This window comes from Colletes gigas, unplaced genomic scaffold (genome assembly GCF_013123115.1).
Source record: "Colletes gigas isolate AHSC1104 unplaced genomic scaffold, ASM1312311v1 Colletes_gigas_Sc00009, whole genome shotgun sequence".
Lineage (NCBI taxonomy): Eukaryota > Metazoa > Arthropoda > Insecta > Hymenoptera > Colletidae > Colletes > Colletes gigas.
Genome location: NW_025106638.1, coordinates 3,642,609 through 3,659,690, shown reverse-complemented (window position 1 = coordinate 3,659,690; position 17,082 = coordinate 3,642,609). Strand labels below are relative to the sequence as shown.

The 17,082-nt window shown below is 33.6% G+C and overlaps 2 protein-coding genes across 2 annotated transcripts; one reads left to right on the top strand and one right to left on the bottom strand.

Moving 5' to 3' along the window:
- Positions 1 to 8,147: 8,147 nt before the first annotated feature.
- Positions 8,148 to 10,023, top strand: LOC122397325 (thioredoxin-2). Its single transcript, XM_043396439.1, has 4 exons — positions 8,148 to 8,309; positions 9,359 to 9,475; positions 9,557 to 9,670; positions 9,752 to 10,023. Exons 1-4 carry the CDS (start codon positions 8,286 to 8,288, stop codon positions 9,812 to 9,814), a joined length of 318 nt encoding a protein of 105 aa, XP_043252374.1. The 5' UTR covers positions 8,148 to 8,285; the 3' UTR covers positions 9,815 to 10,023.
- Positions 10,024 to 10,156: 133 nt separating this feature from the next.
- On the bottom strand, positions 10,157 to 16,791 carry LOC122397324 (DNA-directed RNA polymerase I subunit RPA1). The gene is made up of 6 exons (XM_043396438.1): positions 16,541 to 16,791; positions 16,228 to 16,440; positions 11,153 to 15,504; positions 10,796 to 10,951; positions 10,417 to 10,720; positions 10,157 to 10,327 (listed from the first exon to the last, which is right to left on the bottom strand). The coding sequence occupies exons 2-6, from the start codon at positions 16,409 to 16,411 to the stop codon at positions 10,194 to 10,196; spliced, it is 5,130 nt and encodes a 1,709-aa protein (XP_043252373.1). The 5' UTR covers positions 16,412 to 16,440; positions 16,541 to 16,791; the 3' UTR covers positions 10,157 to 10,193.
- Positions 16,792 to 17,082: the final 291 nt, after the last annotated feature.

The following is a 17,082-nucleotide window of genomic DNA, read 5'->3' as shown; positions in this document are numbered from 1 at the left end:
AGTATGAATGTTGTTACAATGTTCGAGTGTCGGAGGAACCCCGGGGAATCCTCCCTAGTGTAGGCTTTTGCGCTCGGACATTATATGTGAGAACCGTGGAGTGTTTGCTTGCGAGAATGAGTGTTGGAATTTTTGAAATACAGGGTTAGATAGGTAGGTAACTTATTTTCTGGTATGTGTGTTAGATTTAAGTAGATAGGGTCAGGACAGGACTGCCACGAATTTTATTTCCGCGGCAGACCTATTCCTGTAGCTCGATTTGGAGAGTCAAAACGTTAGCCGATACAAACGGATTGTACCGCTCGAGTTTCGTCACATCTGCGCTGATAACGATTCCTAGAATCGTTGAAGGACTGTATGTTGCGCGGAATCTCGAGCCTAGTATTAAATTTCAGGCTTCGGCAGGACCGCCGAAGAGAGAAGGCTCTGCGGAGTCGAGGCCCTGAGTAGGGTCATTCTGGGTAGGGTCGAGGAATCAACTGTGAATCTCCGCAGCCTGAGTCTTCTTTCACTCTGTTGGGAAACAAAAGAATTCTTATAATTTCATTTCCTGCCATAAGAAGCGCTATGGTCGCTTTCTCTAGCCTGTTGGTAATATTGTGAGCGACACCGAAATGATAATGGGGCTCTAGAGCCCCTTACAAATGGGCTGAAAATATACATTGGATGTAAGATCACAGACGAGGTATACGAGTAGACCTTTCACCTTATGGACTTTCGTGGCCGAATCACAGACGAGGTATCATATACCTCGCGAAGCTCATATTACGAACCCGAGGGATGCCTCAGGTAGAAACCGCGGATAGACTGATTTTAGCAAATTATTTACAACTGTAACTAGTCAAGGAATCGCGAATAATTCGTACTTTTCAACTCGTATATATTTACACACAACTAGTCTGCCGCCTATCACACTAATTCAGTGAATAGTTTCTCAACTGACCGCCATCCATGAGAAGAGGCCGCTAAAATCAGCTCCGAATTTTCAGGTCGGTATGGCAGTCAGATTCGACCGCGAAAGTCCATAAGGTGAAAAGTCTACTCGTATACCTCGTCTGTGATACAATTACGAGACAAGTGATTTTACCCTTATATGAGCAGATTTTGGGTCGGATGAGGGCTCATTAGAAAGAGGAAGGTCCAATGCAGCGCGCCCTGGCCAGTATTGGAATCACACAACTCTTTTAATAACCGAAAAAGTCCTCGATTCTATGGCTGTATTTTGTCAATTTTTTTTTCGACTTTCGACGTTGATATTAATAAATGTGAACACAATCTCGTTCGATACTGACCAGCGCGCGCTGCATTGGACCTTCCTCTTTCAAATAACACCTTATCAGATCCAAAATCTGCTCATATAAAAACAAAATCTCTTGTCCCGTAAACCCATATTTCGGGCCAGATTGTGTCGGTATACAGCGCGCTTATGGACTTTCGCGGCTCAATCTGACTGCCATACCGACCTGAAAATCCGGAGGTGATTTTAGCGGCCTCTTCTCATGGATGACGGTTAGTTGAGAAACTATTCACTGAATTAGAATATATGGACAGCAGCTATAATGTGTGCGTGAGTTGACTATGGGACGGATAAAAAACCTCAATTTTCAAACGACCATAACACCTACAATAATGAATATGTTTCAATGAAACTTTTTTCTGAAGTAGAACTTATGGGTACCTACAAAAAAGTATTAGACAACTTTTCTGTAGGGCGTCAAACAAAATTACTAAAAATCAAAAATGAATTTTTAAGAAAAATCGACAGGGTGCCTAAATTTTTTAACGGAAAAAAAAAATTTTAAATTGTTTTGGAAAAATTATTTTCGGTTGCGGGGGTCAATTACAATAATTTTTGGCGAATAGACATATCCCCGAAATCTTGCGCATTTTCGAGAAAAAAATTCAGTACGAGCAGAACTTTAAACTTTAATAACTTTTTAACAAAACCTCCATCAACAAATTGGTATTCTTGATTTTCGTCTTATTTTGGCCTCTAGAATCCCGCATTAAAATTTTTCCCAGTGTTGGCCGAACACCTTGTATCTACAAGTATTGTTAGTGCACGAATGTAAAGCAAGCATATCTACTTCTTTATTGATCACTACATGTACGTCACGACGTGTTATTCTACATTTGCTAGTTTGCCATAGTATTGTGTCACAAATAAGTTTAATCAATACCAGAAAACTTTACCTACTGCCTTATTAATTCTATGATTTTTATGTAATTATTTCATCATACTAAAAATAAACTACTGTAAAACAATAACATTAAAAATAACTATTTATTGTTTTCTAAAGTCTGTAATGTCTGTATATTCAAAAATATGAAAGAATAAAATAATAGATAACTCGCAAAAATTATAAAATTATGATAATAATTTATGTATTGATAAAGCATCGTATCGCGGCACGCGATCGTTTTAAAATTAACGACGACGTGAGTTTATAAAAACAACTTTACTATACAACGAATGTGAATTGTGGCGAATGGTAACACGTCGTGTACAATAAAGAGTTTAATACGTCGGACAATTCAGTCTAACTAGAAACAAGTAACGATTTACTGCGTTGTAATCTATCGATCGATCTATCTACATTATTACTGTGGCATGTCACATTACTAGCGCTACATAAACTATTTTACAAATGCAGAAAAAAATAGAAAAGTTTTATTAAGTTCGCAGGTATAATATTTTTAATATAATCGATAAAAATGATTTGTTTGAATATCTCTCGATGATGGTTGCCAGCAGACTAACAAGAAAATTGGATGACGTCACTATCTTATGAATGAAATCATCTGCGATCAGCGTTTTGGTTAAATTTTATTTTGCTAGTCATGTTTATTATTTCACTTCTAAAAATAGATATACATGTAGATTAAATTAGATAAATTGAGTAAATGGTCGATTATATACAATTTATAAAAATTTCTCTTATTACGTTCGCAGAAATTCTTCAAAAACTGATTGTGTTGCATATTGATCAATTTCGTTGCAAACCCGGTAGCTACATGCTCCATACCATTTTGATGCCAAGGTTACTTATACATGGAAGTGTTTCTCAGAAATGTCAAAACATTTCAGTCTGTATAGTTTGTCTAGCACTTTTGATATTCGAGTATCGAAACAATCACGTTTACGTGGTTTATCTCACGTAATATGTAGCACGAGAGAGATATGCCTACGTCTTGCGTAATCTGCTTCTCTCCCGCTTCTTTCATTGTACTTTAGACTTAAATATGAATATTTAAGGTAGTCGAAATTTTTCCATGAAAAATTGAATGAAAATGGAAGCAGTAAAAATTCTATTTACGTAAGTTTAAGTTTTATTTTATATTGTAAAGGTAGGATACGAGGAATACGCAGTATCTTATCGTTGAAAAATAAAAAATAGTCGTTAATAAGTGGTGTTCGTGACAAGGTAATATAGTTATGAAGATATATATACGTTGGTACACGTATATACGTGAAAATTATCGAGTTTCCTTGCGATCACGTGTGCACTTCCTCATTGCGATACTAGCTACTGGGAATCATAGTATGACCTAAGCATTCGGAGATGTTTGCGAGTCATCGTAGATCTGACGTTGAGCTACGAGTGGGACACACCACACCTAAAGCATTCAACATTAAAGAGAGAAAATGCACATGTAAAAGAGGAGCAGAGAAAATCACGAAAGGTTGAGTCAGAGTGGGGAAAATCGAACTATCGAGCCGGTAGTTGCCAACTTTGGATCTTCTTCGGTCATGCGCACTGCGAAACAACGGTGTGCGTAGCCAGAGTGGCGAATATGATACTTGTGAAATTGTAAATAACGATAATTCAATTAGAAACGCTGTAAAATAACAACTGCAACATCGAATCATCGAATATCTTTATATTTCACGATATAAATTAATCAACTGTCAAGGACTTTTTTTCTCCAAACATACCGTCGCCTATTTTAATTACAAATTTCAAATTTTGACTCGTCGCTCCAAAAAACCGACTCTTGAAAAACTCAATTGGCTTCTTTAAATTTTCAGTGGCGAATTTTAACCATTTCGGTGAATTCTTCTTATAAATTAAAAATTTAATAAAACGACATACACGGTGATCAAAACCCTCTTTTTATAAACATTTCCTCGTTTGAAATGGAAAAGTAATATAAATTTTACTTTCTAGTTATAATTAGAAGATTGCATTCTACTTTGCAATCAGTATGATTACCGGTGACGCAGCGTGATTTCGCGCTTTCTTCCTGTTATTGGCATCCATTCAGCAAAAACCCCTCTCTTCGATAGAATCACATATTATTTTAACTCCAGTGTTATATAGTTTGAGGACTTTTGTAATCGAAGATAAGGAACATCTTCTTTGAATAGATCGTTCTTGCCTTCTTATCATGCTCGACAAAATATTGGAAGTTATTGTTTCAGACTTGGTTTTAGACACCGATAGAAGTACCATAAGTTCAAAAAATGTGCAAGAATAAATCTTACAGGAGACAACTACTAAAAATGATGAACTGTACGATCGTTAACTTACTTTTCGACGATGAAATGTGCTTCTTTAACATTATTGATACATACAACAAATTGCTTGCATTAAATATCAATAGATGAATGGGAAAAATTTTAATGAGAGACTCTAGAGGCTAAAATAAAACGAAAATCAAGAATATCAATTTCTTGACTGAGGCTTCGTTAAAAAGTTATTAAAAAGTTAAATTAAAAAATTTTAAATCATTCTGAAAAAATTATTTATGGTTGCGGGGGTCAATTACAATCAATTTTTGTCAATAGACAAAGTCCTGAAATCCTACTCACTTTCGAGAAAAAAATTCGAGTATGTATGAAATTTGTTGACAAAAAAAAAATTTTCAAATCGTTCTAAAAAAATTATTTTCGGTTGCAGGGGTGGATTGCAATCATTTTTGGTCAATAGACAAAGCCCTGAAATCCTACCCACTTTCGAGAAAAAAATTCTAGAAGGTGTGGAAATTTTTCGACGGAAAAGAAACATTTGAAATCGTTCTAAAAAAATTATTTTCAGTTGCAGGGATGGATTACAATCATTTTTGGTCAATAGATCATATCTATAAACTGTCACATTGCTTTCTAATGATAAGATTTCGGGGATATGTTTTTTTACATTTACAGGTTCTCTAAAGTCTCGATGGACTAAAATTTGTCGTTTCCTTTTAATTTTCATAGGAAAGGTCATTTCAAGGACATGTAATGCACATATCTGGGCATATCTTTACATCAACTGCACGCTGCAATAAAAAAGATTATACAATTATACGCGATAAATATCGATAACCTTGAAAACTTTATTATACCCCCACAAGGGGTTGGAGGAAACATTTAGATTGCCTTATGTAGGTGAACCACACTATATACACACAAGCATATAATGTTATGACTACCTTGTATAAATGTATTTTGTATTCTTTTATACTCTCGCAACAAATATTGACATTCTACAATTTTTTCTGCAAAATAAAGTTTTTATTCTTTATTATATGAGACTGACGTTCTGTTTCAACAGATATTTCAACATCTTTCCCTTCTTTATTCATTTTCTAACAGTTTAAACAAAACTATCTAGTATAATCAAACAGGGATCACATACTACCCGTTTTACTCGATATTAGTCCTATACTGAGACGAATCCCAGTGCGCATGACTGAAAAATACGCTAACACTGGCAACTATGCTATCGACCAATGGTGGACATTCGTGGGAATTTTCCCTCGTGGGATTCCATTTTGCGCATGCGTACGTTGACGTCACAACTACCTGTCGTCCGCTACCATAGTTGTATCTTAAGCGTAAGAGGAGGTGCATGTAAGGGGCCTGTTGGGAATTCCCTCATTTTTAGTTTTAAGTCGATTAAAACATATGAAATTAATTTGATTTAAAGGTATTCTATTAATATTGATAAAGTATATGTCTCCAGTATATAATATTATATATTTTATGTATCTGTGTGTTTCACGTTCATTTTTACGTGCAACATTTTTGTTCGAATACTGGCAAGGTTTTCTACAGTTTTCCTTACCCCAGCAACAAATGTTGGTATTCATGTAATAAATCGGCTGCACACGTAAATAAAACTAAATAAATAATAAATTGTTTTCCACTTTTTACTGTACATTTATGCTGTTTTCTTTCATAAAAACTTGTCTCTTTCCCTGTAACTTCAACAAATTGAACGGGGTTAATACCACTCGATATGTGGTTCGAAAAAAAACCCTTTTCACAGAGTTCCAACCCGGTATCTCTACTACAGGGCTAATTACGGGGTGGAAATCATTTTTTGGTTTATCCTTAGTATCTCTGTATATATGTACTAATGTACATATTCAAGAATTGTTTCGGAATTTTTGGATGTAGATTCGATTTTTAAAAAATTCGAAAATATTTTAACCGGCGATTTTTTGTCGAAGTTACCAAGTGACCACGTTTGTTTTTATACAGTATAAAGCTCTCAAACGAATTACTAGTCTCTAATTTTTTCAGATTTTTCGAAGAGGTCTAACGTAGTCAAAAAAATAAAAAATGATTAAGAAATGGTGGAATGCTTTATATTGTTTTAATTGCTTACACGACCATGTTCATATTTTTACAGCTATAGCGTAACATTATGACTATTATTTCGTAGTTTTTTCAGATTTTTTGGAAAAGTGTTTTTGGAAAAATTGTTAAAGAATTATCAATTAATGTTTCCTAATTTTTCGTACGGAATAGAGCCGCACATGCTTCTAAAATAGATATAATTCAAATATATTTGTTTATAGGTACTTAGTTAACTATATTTAGTTCCAAATACGTGTGGTACCGGAACTCCTGTTGATTAGAACCGCCACGGCGCGGCGCGATGCGCTGATCATTTTGGTAAAGCATCCGCGACATTGCCAACATTTTGTCTGAATCTGAACAATATTTTTTAAATATTCCTTCGATTAAAATAAATGATCTAAACAAAATCAATGATTGACTTTTCACCCTCAAATAATTTACTCGGTATTTCTGCAGGTTATATTATTTTTGAAGTATATCTGGCATGCGATAGATAATAAATTATCACAGCTATATGGGAGGAGCATCCAATTGTCCTGTTATCACTTGCACATTCGCAAAAACATCGTCTAATTCCCTAGTAGCCCGTTGGATTTGATGTAGTATATGTAACACTTGTACAGTTTTTTTATTAATGTGTCGTGATTGGACTTTGAACTGAACTATATTTTCGTTTTGTTTTGGATAACAAAGATTTCTCATCCCAATCTTCCTGTTTATCAGTACATGATATTGTTCAGATTCAGACAAAATGTTGGCAATGTCGCGGATGCTTTACCAAAATAATCAGCGCATCGCGCCGCGCCGTGGCGGTTCTAATCAACAGGAGTTCCGGTACCACACGTATTTGGAACTAAATATAGTTAACTAAGTACCTATAAACAAATATATTTTACTTATATCTATATTAGAAACATGTGCGGCTGTATTCCGTATAAAAAATTGGGAAACATGAATTAATAATTCTTTAACAATTTTTTCGAAAAATCTGAAAAAATTACGAACATAGTCACGTAAGTAATTAAAGCAATATAAAGCTTTTTCACCATTTCTTAATCATTTTTTATTTTTTTGACTACGTTAGACCCCTTCGAAAAATCTGAAAAAATTAGGAATTAGTAATTCGTTTGAGACATTTATACTGTATAAAAACAAACGTGGTCACTTGATAACTTCAACAAAAAATCGCCGGTTAAAATATTTTCGAATTTTTTAAAAATCGAATCTACATCCAAAAATTCTGAAAAAATTCTCGAGTATGTACATCAGTACATGTACACCGGGATACTAAGGATAAACCAAAAAATGATTTTCACCCCGTAATTAACCCTGTAGTAGAGATACCGGAATGAAACTCTGTGAAAAGGGTTTTTTTCTCGAACCACATATCGAGTGGTATTAACCCCGTTCAATTTGGTTTGGGGGCACTTTTACCATGCTTATTCGGCTAGACCCTTTTGTTCCTGAATGTGATCCAACGGTACCCTAAATTCTAGTTATGTGTATACGGTAGTGACCATGAGTTCCAGTGCGCATGACCAAAATTCCCACGAATGTCCATCACTGCTATCGACATCGACTACCGAAGGAAGGATCGCGTTTGCCACCATTAACTTAGTCCAGCTCACTCAGTCGTTAATAAAGTCTCAGAGCGATTGTTGCGACGTTCCTTGTGTTTGTACCTAGATAAATTTTATTCGCAAGAGGAATAAAAATGGCTGTCTATGTTGACGATGCTGTAAGTAACTAGAATTATTTTTAAATCTTATTTTTCGTATTCGTATAAACATTTTATACACTGTGTATATAAGCTACATGAGATTCGTCCACATTGGGAGTAACCATACTATACTAATTTTGGAAAGTAAAATGAATCGATGTTAGAATTCGATCATAGCGCGGTTCGTTCTATTATACTTTCTGTATAACCGGTTGACCTTGTAAGACTTTATGCTCGTCCGCGCAATGTCGTAAGAAATTTTTCTTGTATTACGATGGAATGGTTTTTTTAGAACGTGTGTAATCGCAATTGCGGTTACAAGTTGTACCGGCCGCGCAGCGCCGCGGAAAATAGCGCAACAATCATTTTTAAGTATAGCGTTCGTGTAGCATTACGACAACAATAAACAATTCCAATTAATGCTTGCTTAGTTTGAAGCGATACTTTTTATTCCCGATTTTAGTGTATTGAATTATCAAAGATAATGAAAAATGTAAATGTATTAATTTTAGCGGACGTGCAATTTACTCTACCGTATTGATATAAACTGCCCGTAACCAACGATGGATGCATACACATAATACCCAATAATTAAATGTCACTGTACCATTTATTAATTTTAAATCGCATGGTTGATCGTTAAGCCTTTAGTATGAAAGTCGTTAGAGAAACTATTTCTTTTCGTTTTTATTCATGTTTTAAATCGTACGTTTTTAATTTTGATATTATTTTTTAAAATAAAATAATAATTAATCTTATATAGATTCTAATGTTCTACAATTGATATTAGTATAGTAAATTATTCGGTATAAGTTGTCTGTACATTTTATGACTGTATTTAGAACGCAGATTTAAATTTTACTTTTTAGTGACAAACAAGTGTCTTATCATGGTTAGCTATCTCTATCTATCGGCAACATTAGCGTGATAGAATATCAGTGTACCAGGTACACATGCACATGTAGTAAAAAAAAAATGTTTTATGAATAAAATTACATGTTATTGCAGAATTTATATTATTTCTTCTACATTAAAATATAGAAAATAACCATTAATTACATTTACAGACCACTCTGGAGAGCGAGCTTACGAAGGCTGGAGATAAGTTAGTTGTACTTGATTTCTTTGCCTTGTGGTGTAATCCTTGCAAGGCCATTGCACCTAAGATTACTGAATTGTTAAAGGTCAGATGACTTTCTTTACGTAAAAAAAGTTCCATTAGGACACGGAGTATTTTTTATTAAGTAATATGTTCTCTTCAACAGGAAATACCAGATATTGTATTTTTGAAAATAGACGTAGACGAAGCTCATGAAATTGCACAGCAATACCAAATCACCAGTATGCCCACCTTTGTATTTATTAAGAATGGTAAAGTGGTATGTATCATTTTAAACTAATATACATTTCGGAAAGACAGAAAGCAATAGTTAAGAATTAATATTTTATATTTGTTTCAGCTGGAAACATTCTCCGGTGCAAATTATGATAAACTGAAAAGCCTAGTTCTAAAACACAAATGAACAATCGATTTGAATATTCTTATTTTTAAGCAGAATTGTTTACTAATTGGTACTAATCAATACAGACTACAACAAAAGCCTTGTGATCGCTAAAGACAATGTTATGCGTTAATTGTAAGAAAAATTTAAGACAGAATTTTTTGTTAATACATTGTCAGTTTCATTATACATATTTTATTGCAAAATAAAATGTAATCAGCTTACAAACATTTATGTACAATATAATTATTTCCATATTATTATGTTTTAGTTAATATATAAAATAGGATATGAAAGTTCATAGTTCAAAATTAAATTTACTTACATGAATATGTATAATTAATTCATTATGTCCCCTATATGGCAATACCATTAAAGATGCTGAATATTTACATAGTTATTATGCACCCACTGATAAAGAGGACTCTGGTTGTTTTTGTATCTTTAATAATAATGAACATGATCCAGTACCAGATTTACATGGTTGGCCTAGCATTAATCGACTAGAGGGAGACACTAAATTATCTCGTTTTCCTGAAAACAAAAGATATATATTTCAAGATTAATTCGACAATTATCATTTTTCCATAAAACATTTTACAGATTAATTTCTAATTTTCTACCTTGCAATGTAGCATGTTTTAAGAAATTAAGAGAACTTTCGAAGCTCATTTGCTGCAAAGGAGAAGCAGAGTCTTCCATTCCTTTACGACTTAGGGGTTGAAATCTGCCGTCGAAAGTCATATAATCCGCAATTAATAACAAATGGCGGGTATCAACTGTAATACCATACATTTTGAACACATCTTTGACTTCTTTTACAATTACTCTATTAGCAGCTTCAATTCCGTATGTTTGAGAAATACCATAAATGTCGTTAGAATATAACTTATTTAAATTTAATAATTTGTCGTATTTAAACATTTCCTATATTATAAAAGAAAATAATTAATAAAAATTGATAAAATATGAAATTTTAACTAATATTATACTTTCACTTACTATTATATTTATGCCATCAGTTTTGAGAACAGTGTCTCCATTATTGTTTTGAAATGTAAAAGCACGTTTTATACACGGTACCTCTGATAATACAACTTTATTTGCCACATTCCTAATTATTGTCGGTAAATCCAATTTTATCATTTGAAGTGGTAACTGAAAAATAAAAATTATAATGAGACGAATTATGGAAACGCGATCGAAGCTTCTTGATGTTTTCCGATAAGAAGAGAGTAAGATTCGTGCTCGATCAATGATCAAAAGTAGTATTACTAAGAATGAATTCTGCTTATCTAAAAGATTAGTAATCGCCAAAAAATTTTAATTATTATTTTGATTAACTTTTTTAGAACTTACCCAAAATGTTAATTTGCACCATGAGTATTTATCTTCATCGTAGTCATATTCCACTCCATGAACATACATGTTTGTAACATCGTTTCTTCTTTGCTTATAATATATTTCACTTGAGCCGCACACCAATTTGTCTTTATCAATGTCTTCATCTTCGTCTTCATCTTCTTGTTGTTCTCTATTTATTACTTTTTCATTGTCATTTTCTGTAATATCATCTTCTTTTTCGTTTATATCATCTATTTCCTCTTCTTCGGGATCTTCATATTCCTGATTTTCTTTGTGGCGAGAAATTGATCGTGTTAAAGTTGCATCTGCATCTTCTGCTGTTTCATCTTCATCTGAAGATTCATGCAATTCTCCTAAGTTTGCTCGTGGTGTCAATGCAGATTTTATCCCTTCGCTTGGCTCAGCCTCATCTAATAAAGCATCATCTTCGTACATGGATTTCCTTTCTTCTTCAACATGTAATAAGGCACCAGTTACTTTTGCAACTTTTTTAATTTCCTTAAACATTTCCTTGAAAAATACTTCTTCTGTCTTTTTCAGTACATGATGTGGCTGTATACAAAATTCTCCTTTATACAATTTATGTGGAAGATAATTAACAGTCATAGTATATACCAATCGTCTGTTTGGCACAAGTTCTATTTGTCTGTTTATTGTAACACTGTTTAAAACATTTGATAATATACATTTGGTTAATTTTAATCTCAGTTTGTTTGCACGTTTTGTTATATTATTTATATCTTTATGAAATGGTATTTCCATGCTGGGTGTTTTAATATTTTTGGATGCCATCATGAGTATTTCACGTAACCTAGGTATACCTAACGTGACGTTCATCTCTCCACGGCCAGCAAAATGAAAAGTATTTAAAGTCATTTGAGTCGATGGTTCTCCTATTGACTGTGCTGCTAATAACCCTATTGGTTCACCAGGTGGACAAACACTTTTCATTACTTTCATGGACAAAAGATCTCTCAAATTACTTTTTTTTATTAAAGAAGTTTTAGATTTATTAGCAATATATCCATCTATTAAACTTTCTAATCGCTCTGAAAGTACACCAAAATTTATGTCTTGTCTGTATTTTGACATTACTGGATCAGGGCACTTGATACATTGGGCATAAATAAATTTTCTATTTTCCTCTGTAGTTCTTAACCATTTTCTCATAAGCGAAAGTGCAGCTTTACTTCTTCCACTATTTTCGTCGATTTTTACATATTTCGAACTCTTAATATTCATATCTTCTGTAGAAAATTTCATAAATGGACTAATTCTCCTTTTCTGTAAAGCATTTCCGTTTTTATTTATCCATTTTTTTATTTTTTTCGTTAGTTTCGAAATTTGTTCTGCATCTATATCTTCTTTCAGATTTTTAACCACCTCTTCATTAACAATAGCATTCCTATTATCTATTAAAAAGTTAATTTGTTCTTTTGTTAAAAATCTTGAACTTGGTATATCAAGCCCGTCTTCCCCATAATAAATTTGTACTAAACTGCCATCTGAATCTCGTACCGTTGAATCGTAATTAATAACTAATCCTTCAAGATGTTTAATAAGACAACGTTGTAAATATCCTGACCTACTGGTCTTTACAGCAGTATCAATAAGACCTTCACGACCAGCCATACAGTGGAAGAAAAATTCTTGAGGCTTAATGCCTGTCATGAATCGACCATCGATAAAACCGCCAGCTCTCGGTGTTGGATCATACGCAAGAAAGCTTGGAAGACTTTTTCCACTAATCATTAAAGGTGGCCTCTTTCCTTCCAACTCAATTTGACCAAGCAAACAAGATATTTGCATAGTATTTACAGTAGAACCTTTTGCACCTGATTGAACCATTAATTGCAAATTATTATCTGGAAATTTTTTTAATAGACCAGCTGGTAAACATGTTTTATTTATGTCATTAGTGTAAACGTCTAACGCAGTTTTGTATTTTCGATCAACTTGCGCGCGAAATTTAGAATTACTCCAAAAAGATTCTTCCATTTTAGCTGTAACTACATCCATTGACGTGTCATCGGGTAATTCTAGTACTGATCTTTGGATATCTCCCCCAATTTTTCTGCAGTTGGAAATAATTTCTTTACGTTTAACATCTGCTTTTTTCAACAATAAGATATCTTCGATGCCAAGCGTAAATCCATTTCTTTGTAAAAAAGATTGAAATAATTTACCAAAGGCACTTAATATTTTTGTAGAGCATGTTCCACCATATAATTCAAAAATACAATGTATAAGACCAAACGGAGTAGCGCCATAATGTGTTTTATCAAGTACACCGCATAATAATTCCCCGTTTCGTATAATAACTTCGGCTTCTGACATTGTTTTAGGATCTGAAAATTCAGTACCGCATTTCCAACGCCGTGCCTTCGCAACTTGCCATTCTTTTGCATTAATCTTAGCACTTGATGTTAAATTGATACGTGCTTGATTCAATGGAATAATATTAATGATAACGGTGGATATGATTTGTTTACCAGACCACAATGGTATTGGTTTTATAATACTAGGAGGAACAAGAATTATATTTTCTTGTATCGTAGACAAAGCAGCATAGACTAATTGCATATAATCTTTGCGTGAAAAAAACATTCCCCTTGTCGTTAAACGGACACCAGAAATTACATGATCTTGAATAAGACCACTTAATGGAGTACCATCTTTAGGTACAAGATACTGTTTGGATACGTTAGCTATATTGTATCCTTCGCTTCTAGCAAGTTCATTTTGGGGAAAATGTGCGTTCATTTCGTCACCATCAAAGTCTGCGTTATAAGCTTTGCAATTAGCATAATGAAGACGTAATGTTTTTTCTCCTTTCAAAATACGTGCTTTGTGAGCCATTATACTAGGCTTATGCAATGTTGGTTGACGATTCAATAATAAGACGTCTCCATTTTGTAAATGTCTGTGTATAATTTTAATACCTTTAAAAAATTTATTTGCTTTATCGCTTGTTGTTAAAAGACGTTTCGCAACGGCTTCTCGTTGGACAGCGCTATCAGAGGAAATACGTTGTACGCTTCCATCTTCGTGCTCGACCAGTACAGCACCTGGATGAACATCGGGACCATTCAAAACCAATTGTCTTAAATGCACAACATTCCAAGGTGTAACAGGTACTGGATACGTTAATTTTAGGGCAAAAGTTTCGGGAATGCCAATTTCATCTATGTTCAAATTAGGGTCAGGTGTAATAACCGAACGAGCTGCAAAGTTTACTCTTTTACCCATCATATGCATTCTAATCACACCTTCTTTTTTTTCTATAACTTGTTTCAATCCTTGACAGTTTACAGAATCTGCCGTTTTATTCATATCACGATCCATTAAATGATCTACATTTATTTGTAAACTTTGCCAACCATTGTGTAATTTTTCAATCGCTGTACTACCTTTTATTTGTTCAAAGACTACCTTACCCTCTTCTGGTAATTGATTTGTATCTCCATCTTGAATCGTCTGAATAATATTTCTCAGAACAAGACAGTCTTGAATAATACTTTTGTACACTTGAGATTGTGGATGTTCGATCATTTGGCCATTAACAAAATTAACTGGCCTAACTATAGGTGGCAAAACTGGTATTATTTCGAAAAAAAATATATCAGTCGGATATTCAATGTCTACCATTCCAAAGCAAGGAATAATTATTTTGAGAAAATCTTTTTCATTTTGCCAAAGGTTTCTGAGATAATCCTTAGACTGATCTGGCATTATCATAATCGTTTCTAATTTATGAATAACTCCACGTGAATGTTCCTTTTCAGCAGCTGTATTGGGTACTTTAGTAGTCATAATTTTATTCTTTAATGTTGAGAGTTTCGGTATGGGTTGTTGACAATATACACAAATTTTTGGCGTTGTATATTGTTTGAGAATATTTTCTACATATGTATGCCACTGCATGTTGATATTTTTTGTATTCAATTGAATTTCATTGCATTGCATAAATGACTGATTAAATCTTGATTGATTAATAAGATTCTCTGTATAATTATCAATAACATTTTGAACACATTGCAAATCAACTTCGAAAGGGCTGCTCGAATTTGAAACAACAGTCATTACTTCTTGTTCCAATCCTTCTAATTCGCTAAGCAATCCTTGCTGAAGTAATTTCAATTTTGCGGACAACAATAACTTTACATAAGCTGGAATTTGCAAAACAAAGCAGTTCAAGCACGTTAATTTAATCAACATGCTTAATGCTTTATGAAACAATGGATTTACAACTGGTACAGGTAATTCTATGTGTCCAAAGTGTCCTGAACATTTGAATACATTGCACCCACATGTTCCACACGGATCTGAACTTTCTATCAGAGGGCCTAATTTACAGAATAAATGATGTATCTTAATAAATTATTTATTTATTTCTTTGTGTACATGAAAATACATATACAGTAAAACCTTGCTTAATACACAGAATTTGTTCTTAAAATAAAACAGTGCTTATTATACTAAATTATAAATCAGCATGTTAAAATTATTAGATAATACAAATTTAAAGCAAACCTCGAAATACAAGTAAATGTAACACACAATTACAATTACATGTATTTAATAACCAAATGCTTGTATTTTGCACAAAGTACAAGAAGTGTATTAAGAAAAGTATTAATGTATGGAATATAATATTTTCATGCCACAACATTATCAATAATAATTATTATACAGGGTGTCTCAGCCGATTTTGACATCTTGATTTCCTCGACATAGGTCAGTACTTTTTTCTAAAGAATGTCTAGCTGCATCATTTGATGCATAAAAAAGTACCTCGTTCCATTTAAATAAACAAAGTTAACCTTCATATATCCTTGGCACATCCATCTACGAAAAAACTAATAACACAAGAGTATGCCCCATTCGATACCATTTAAGTTCCCTATAAAACATTTTTCGCTACGTGCCAGAATACTGAGGAAATCAAGATGTCAAAATCGGCCGAGACACCCTGTATATTCTCATCTTGACTACGCCATATAGTAACAGCGTATTTGTTACCTAGCTTGTCATATCGAAAGGGTTAATCATTTATTTAATTTATTTACCTAATGCTGGATCGTATAATCCCCCTTTCAATGGATGCCCTAATATATTAAATGATAAAGGTGTTCGTATCTTAGTAACACTTAAATTTCTTATATCATTTGCAGTGAACATAGAAAACATTAGACATTTTGGGTCTAAATGCTTTGGAGTTAAACGTGACGCACGATATTTATTCTGTATCATTTTGGCGGTCTTCTCAGTTTTACAGATTTCTAAAAAAAAAAATAAGCATTTGTAATTTTAACAAACACACATTACATCCTACAGAACAATATATTTTGTAACAATGGGAAACGAATGCTTTATTTATACCTGTAATATATTTTCTTCAAATAAAACAATATATGCAACTTTCATGAGAAAATTATTTTACAAAAATCGCATTAATGGCATCTTACATTTTGAAAATAAATTTTACCCGTCAATTATAAACTATTTAGGTTATAGAATATCCGGCACATGGACCACATGGTACAATACATCCTCATATTATCACTGATATTATATATGTAGATTGTATAGTAGTATGCCACCACACTGTCACTGACCGTCAATGATGGCTTTCGTGGGATTCCTTTCTGCGCATGCGTAAGCGACGTCACAGCTAAGTACCTGTTGTCCGCTACCATAGATGTATCTTAAACGCAAGAGGAGGTGCATGTGTTGCGTCGCAGACCCTCGAGCGTCCCGTCGCGACGCAATAAAATACGTAGGGTAGGCCCAAGTGTTAGGGCCCAACCACTTGCTCGCCTGTTCATTAGGCAGTTTTCGTCGCCTGGGCAAGTGGTACCCTCAAGGCCAGACGTCGGCTAGGTGGTTGGAGGCGCCGCTCGACCACCCATATTTCCCACATG

Excerpts from the sequence above, each read along its gene's own strand:
- LOC122397325 (XM_043396439.1), top strand. The coding sequence starts at position 8,286 with ATGGCTGTCTATGTTGACGATGCT. Across the intron at positions 9,476-9,556 it reads AGATTACTGAATTGTTAAAG|GAAATACCAGATATTGTATT; the intron begins GTCAGATGACTT and ends TCTCTTCAACAG. Across the intron at positions 9,671-9,751 it reads TTATTAAGAATGGTAAAGTG|CTGGAAACATTCTCCGGTGC; the intron begins GTATGTATCATT and ends TATTTGTTTCAG.
- LOC122397324 (XM_043396438.1), bottom strand. The coding sequence starts at position 16,411 with ATGATACAGAATAAATATCGTGCGTCACGTTTAACTCCAAAGCATTTA. Across the intron at positions 15,505-16,227 it reads ATTATACGATCCAGCATTAG|GCCCTCTGATAGAAAGTTCA; the intron begins GTAAATAAATTA and ends TCTGTAAATTAG. Across the intron at positions 10,328-10,416 it reads AAAACATGCTACATTGCAAG|GAAAACGAGATAATTTAGTG; the intron begins GTAGAAAATTAG and ends TTTTGTTTTCAG.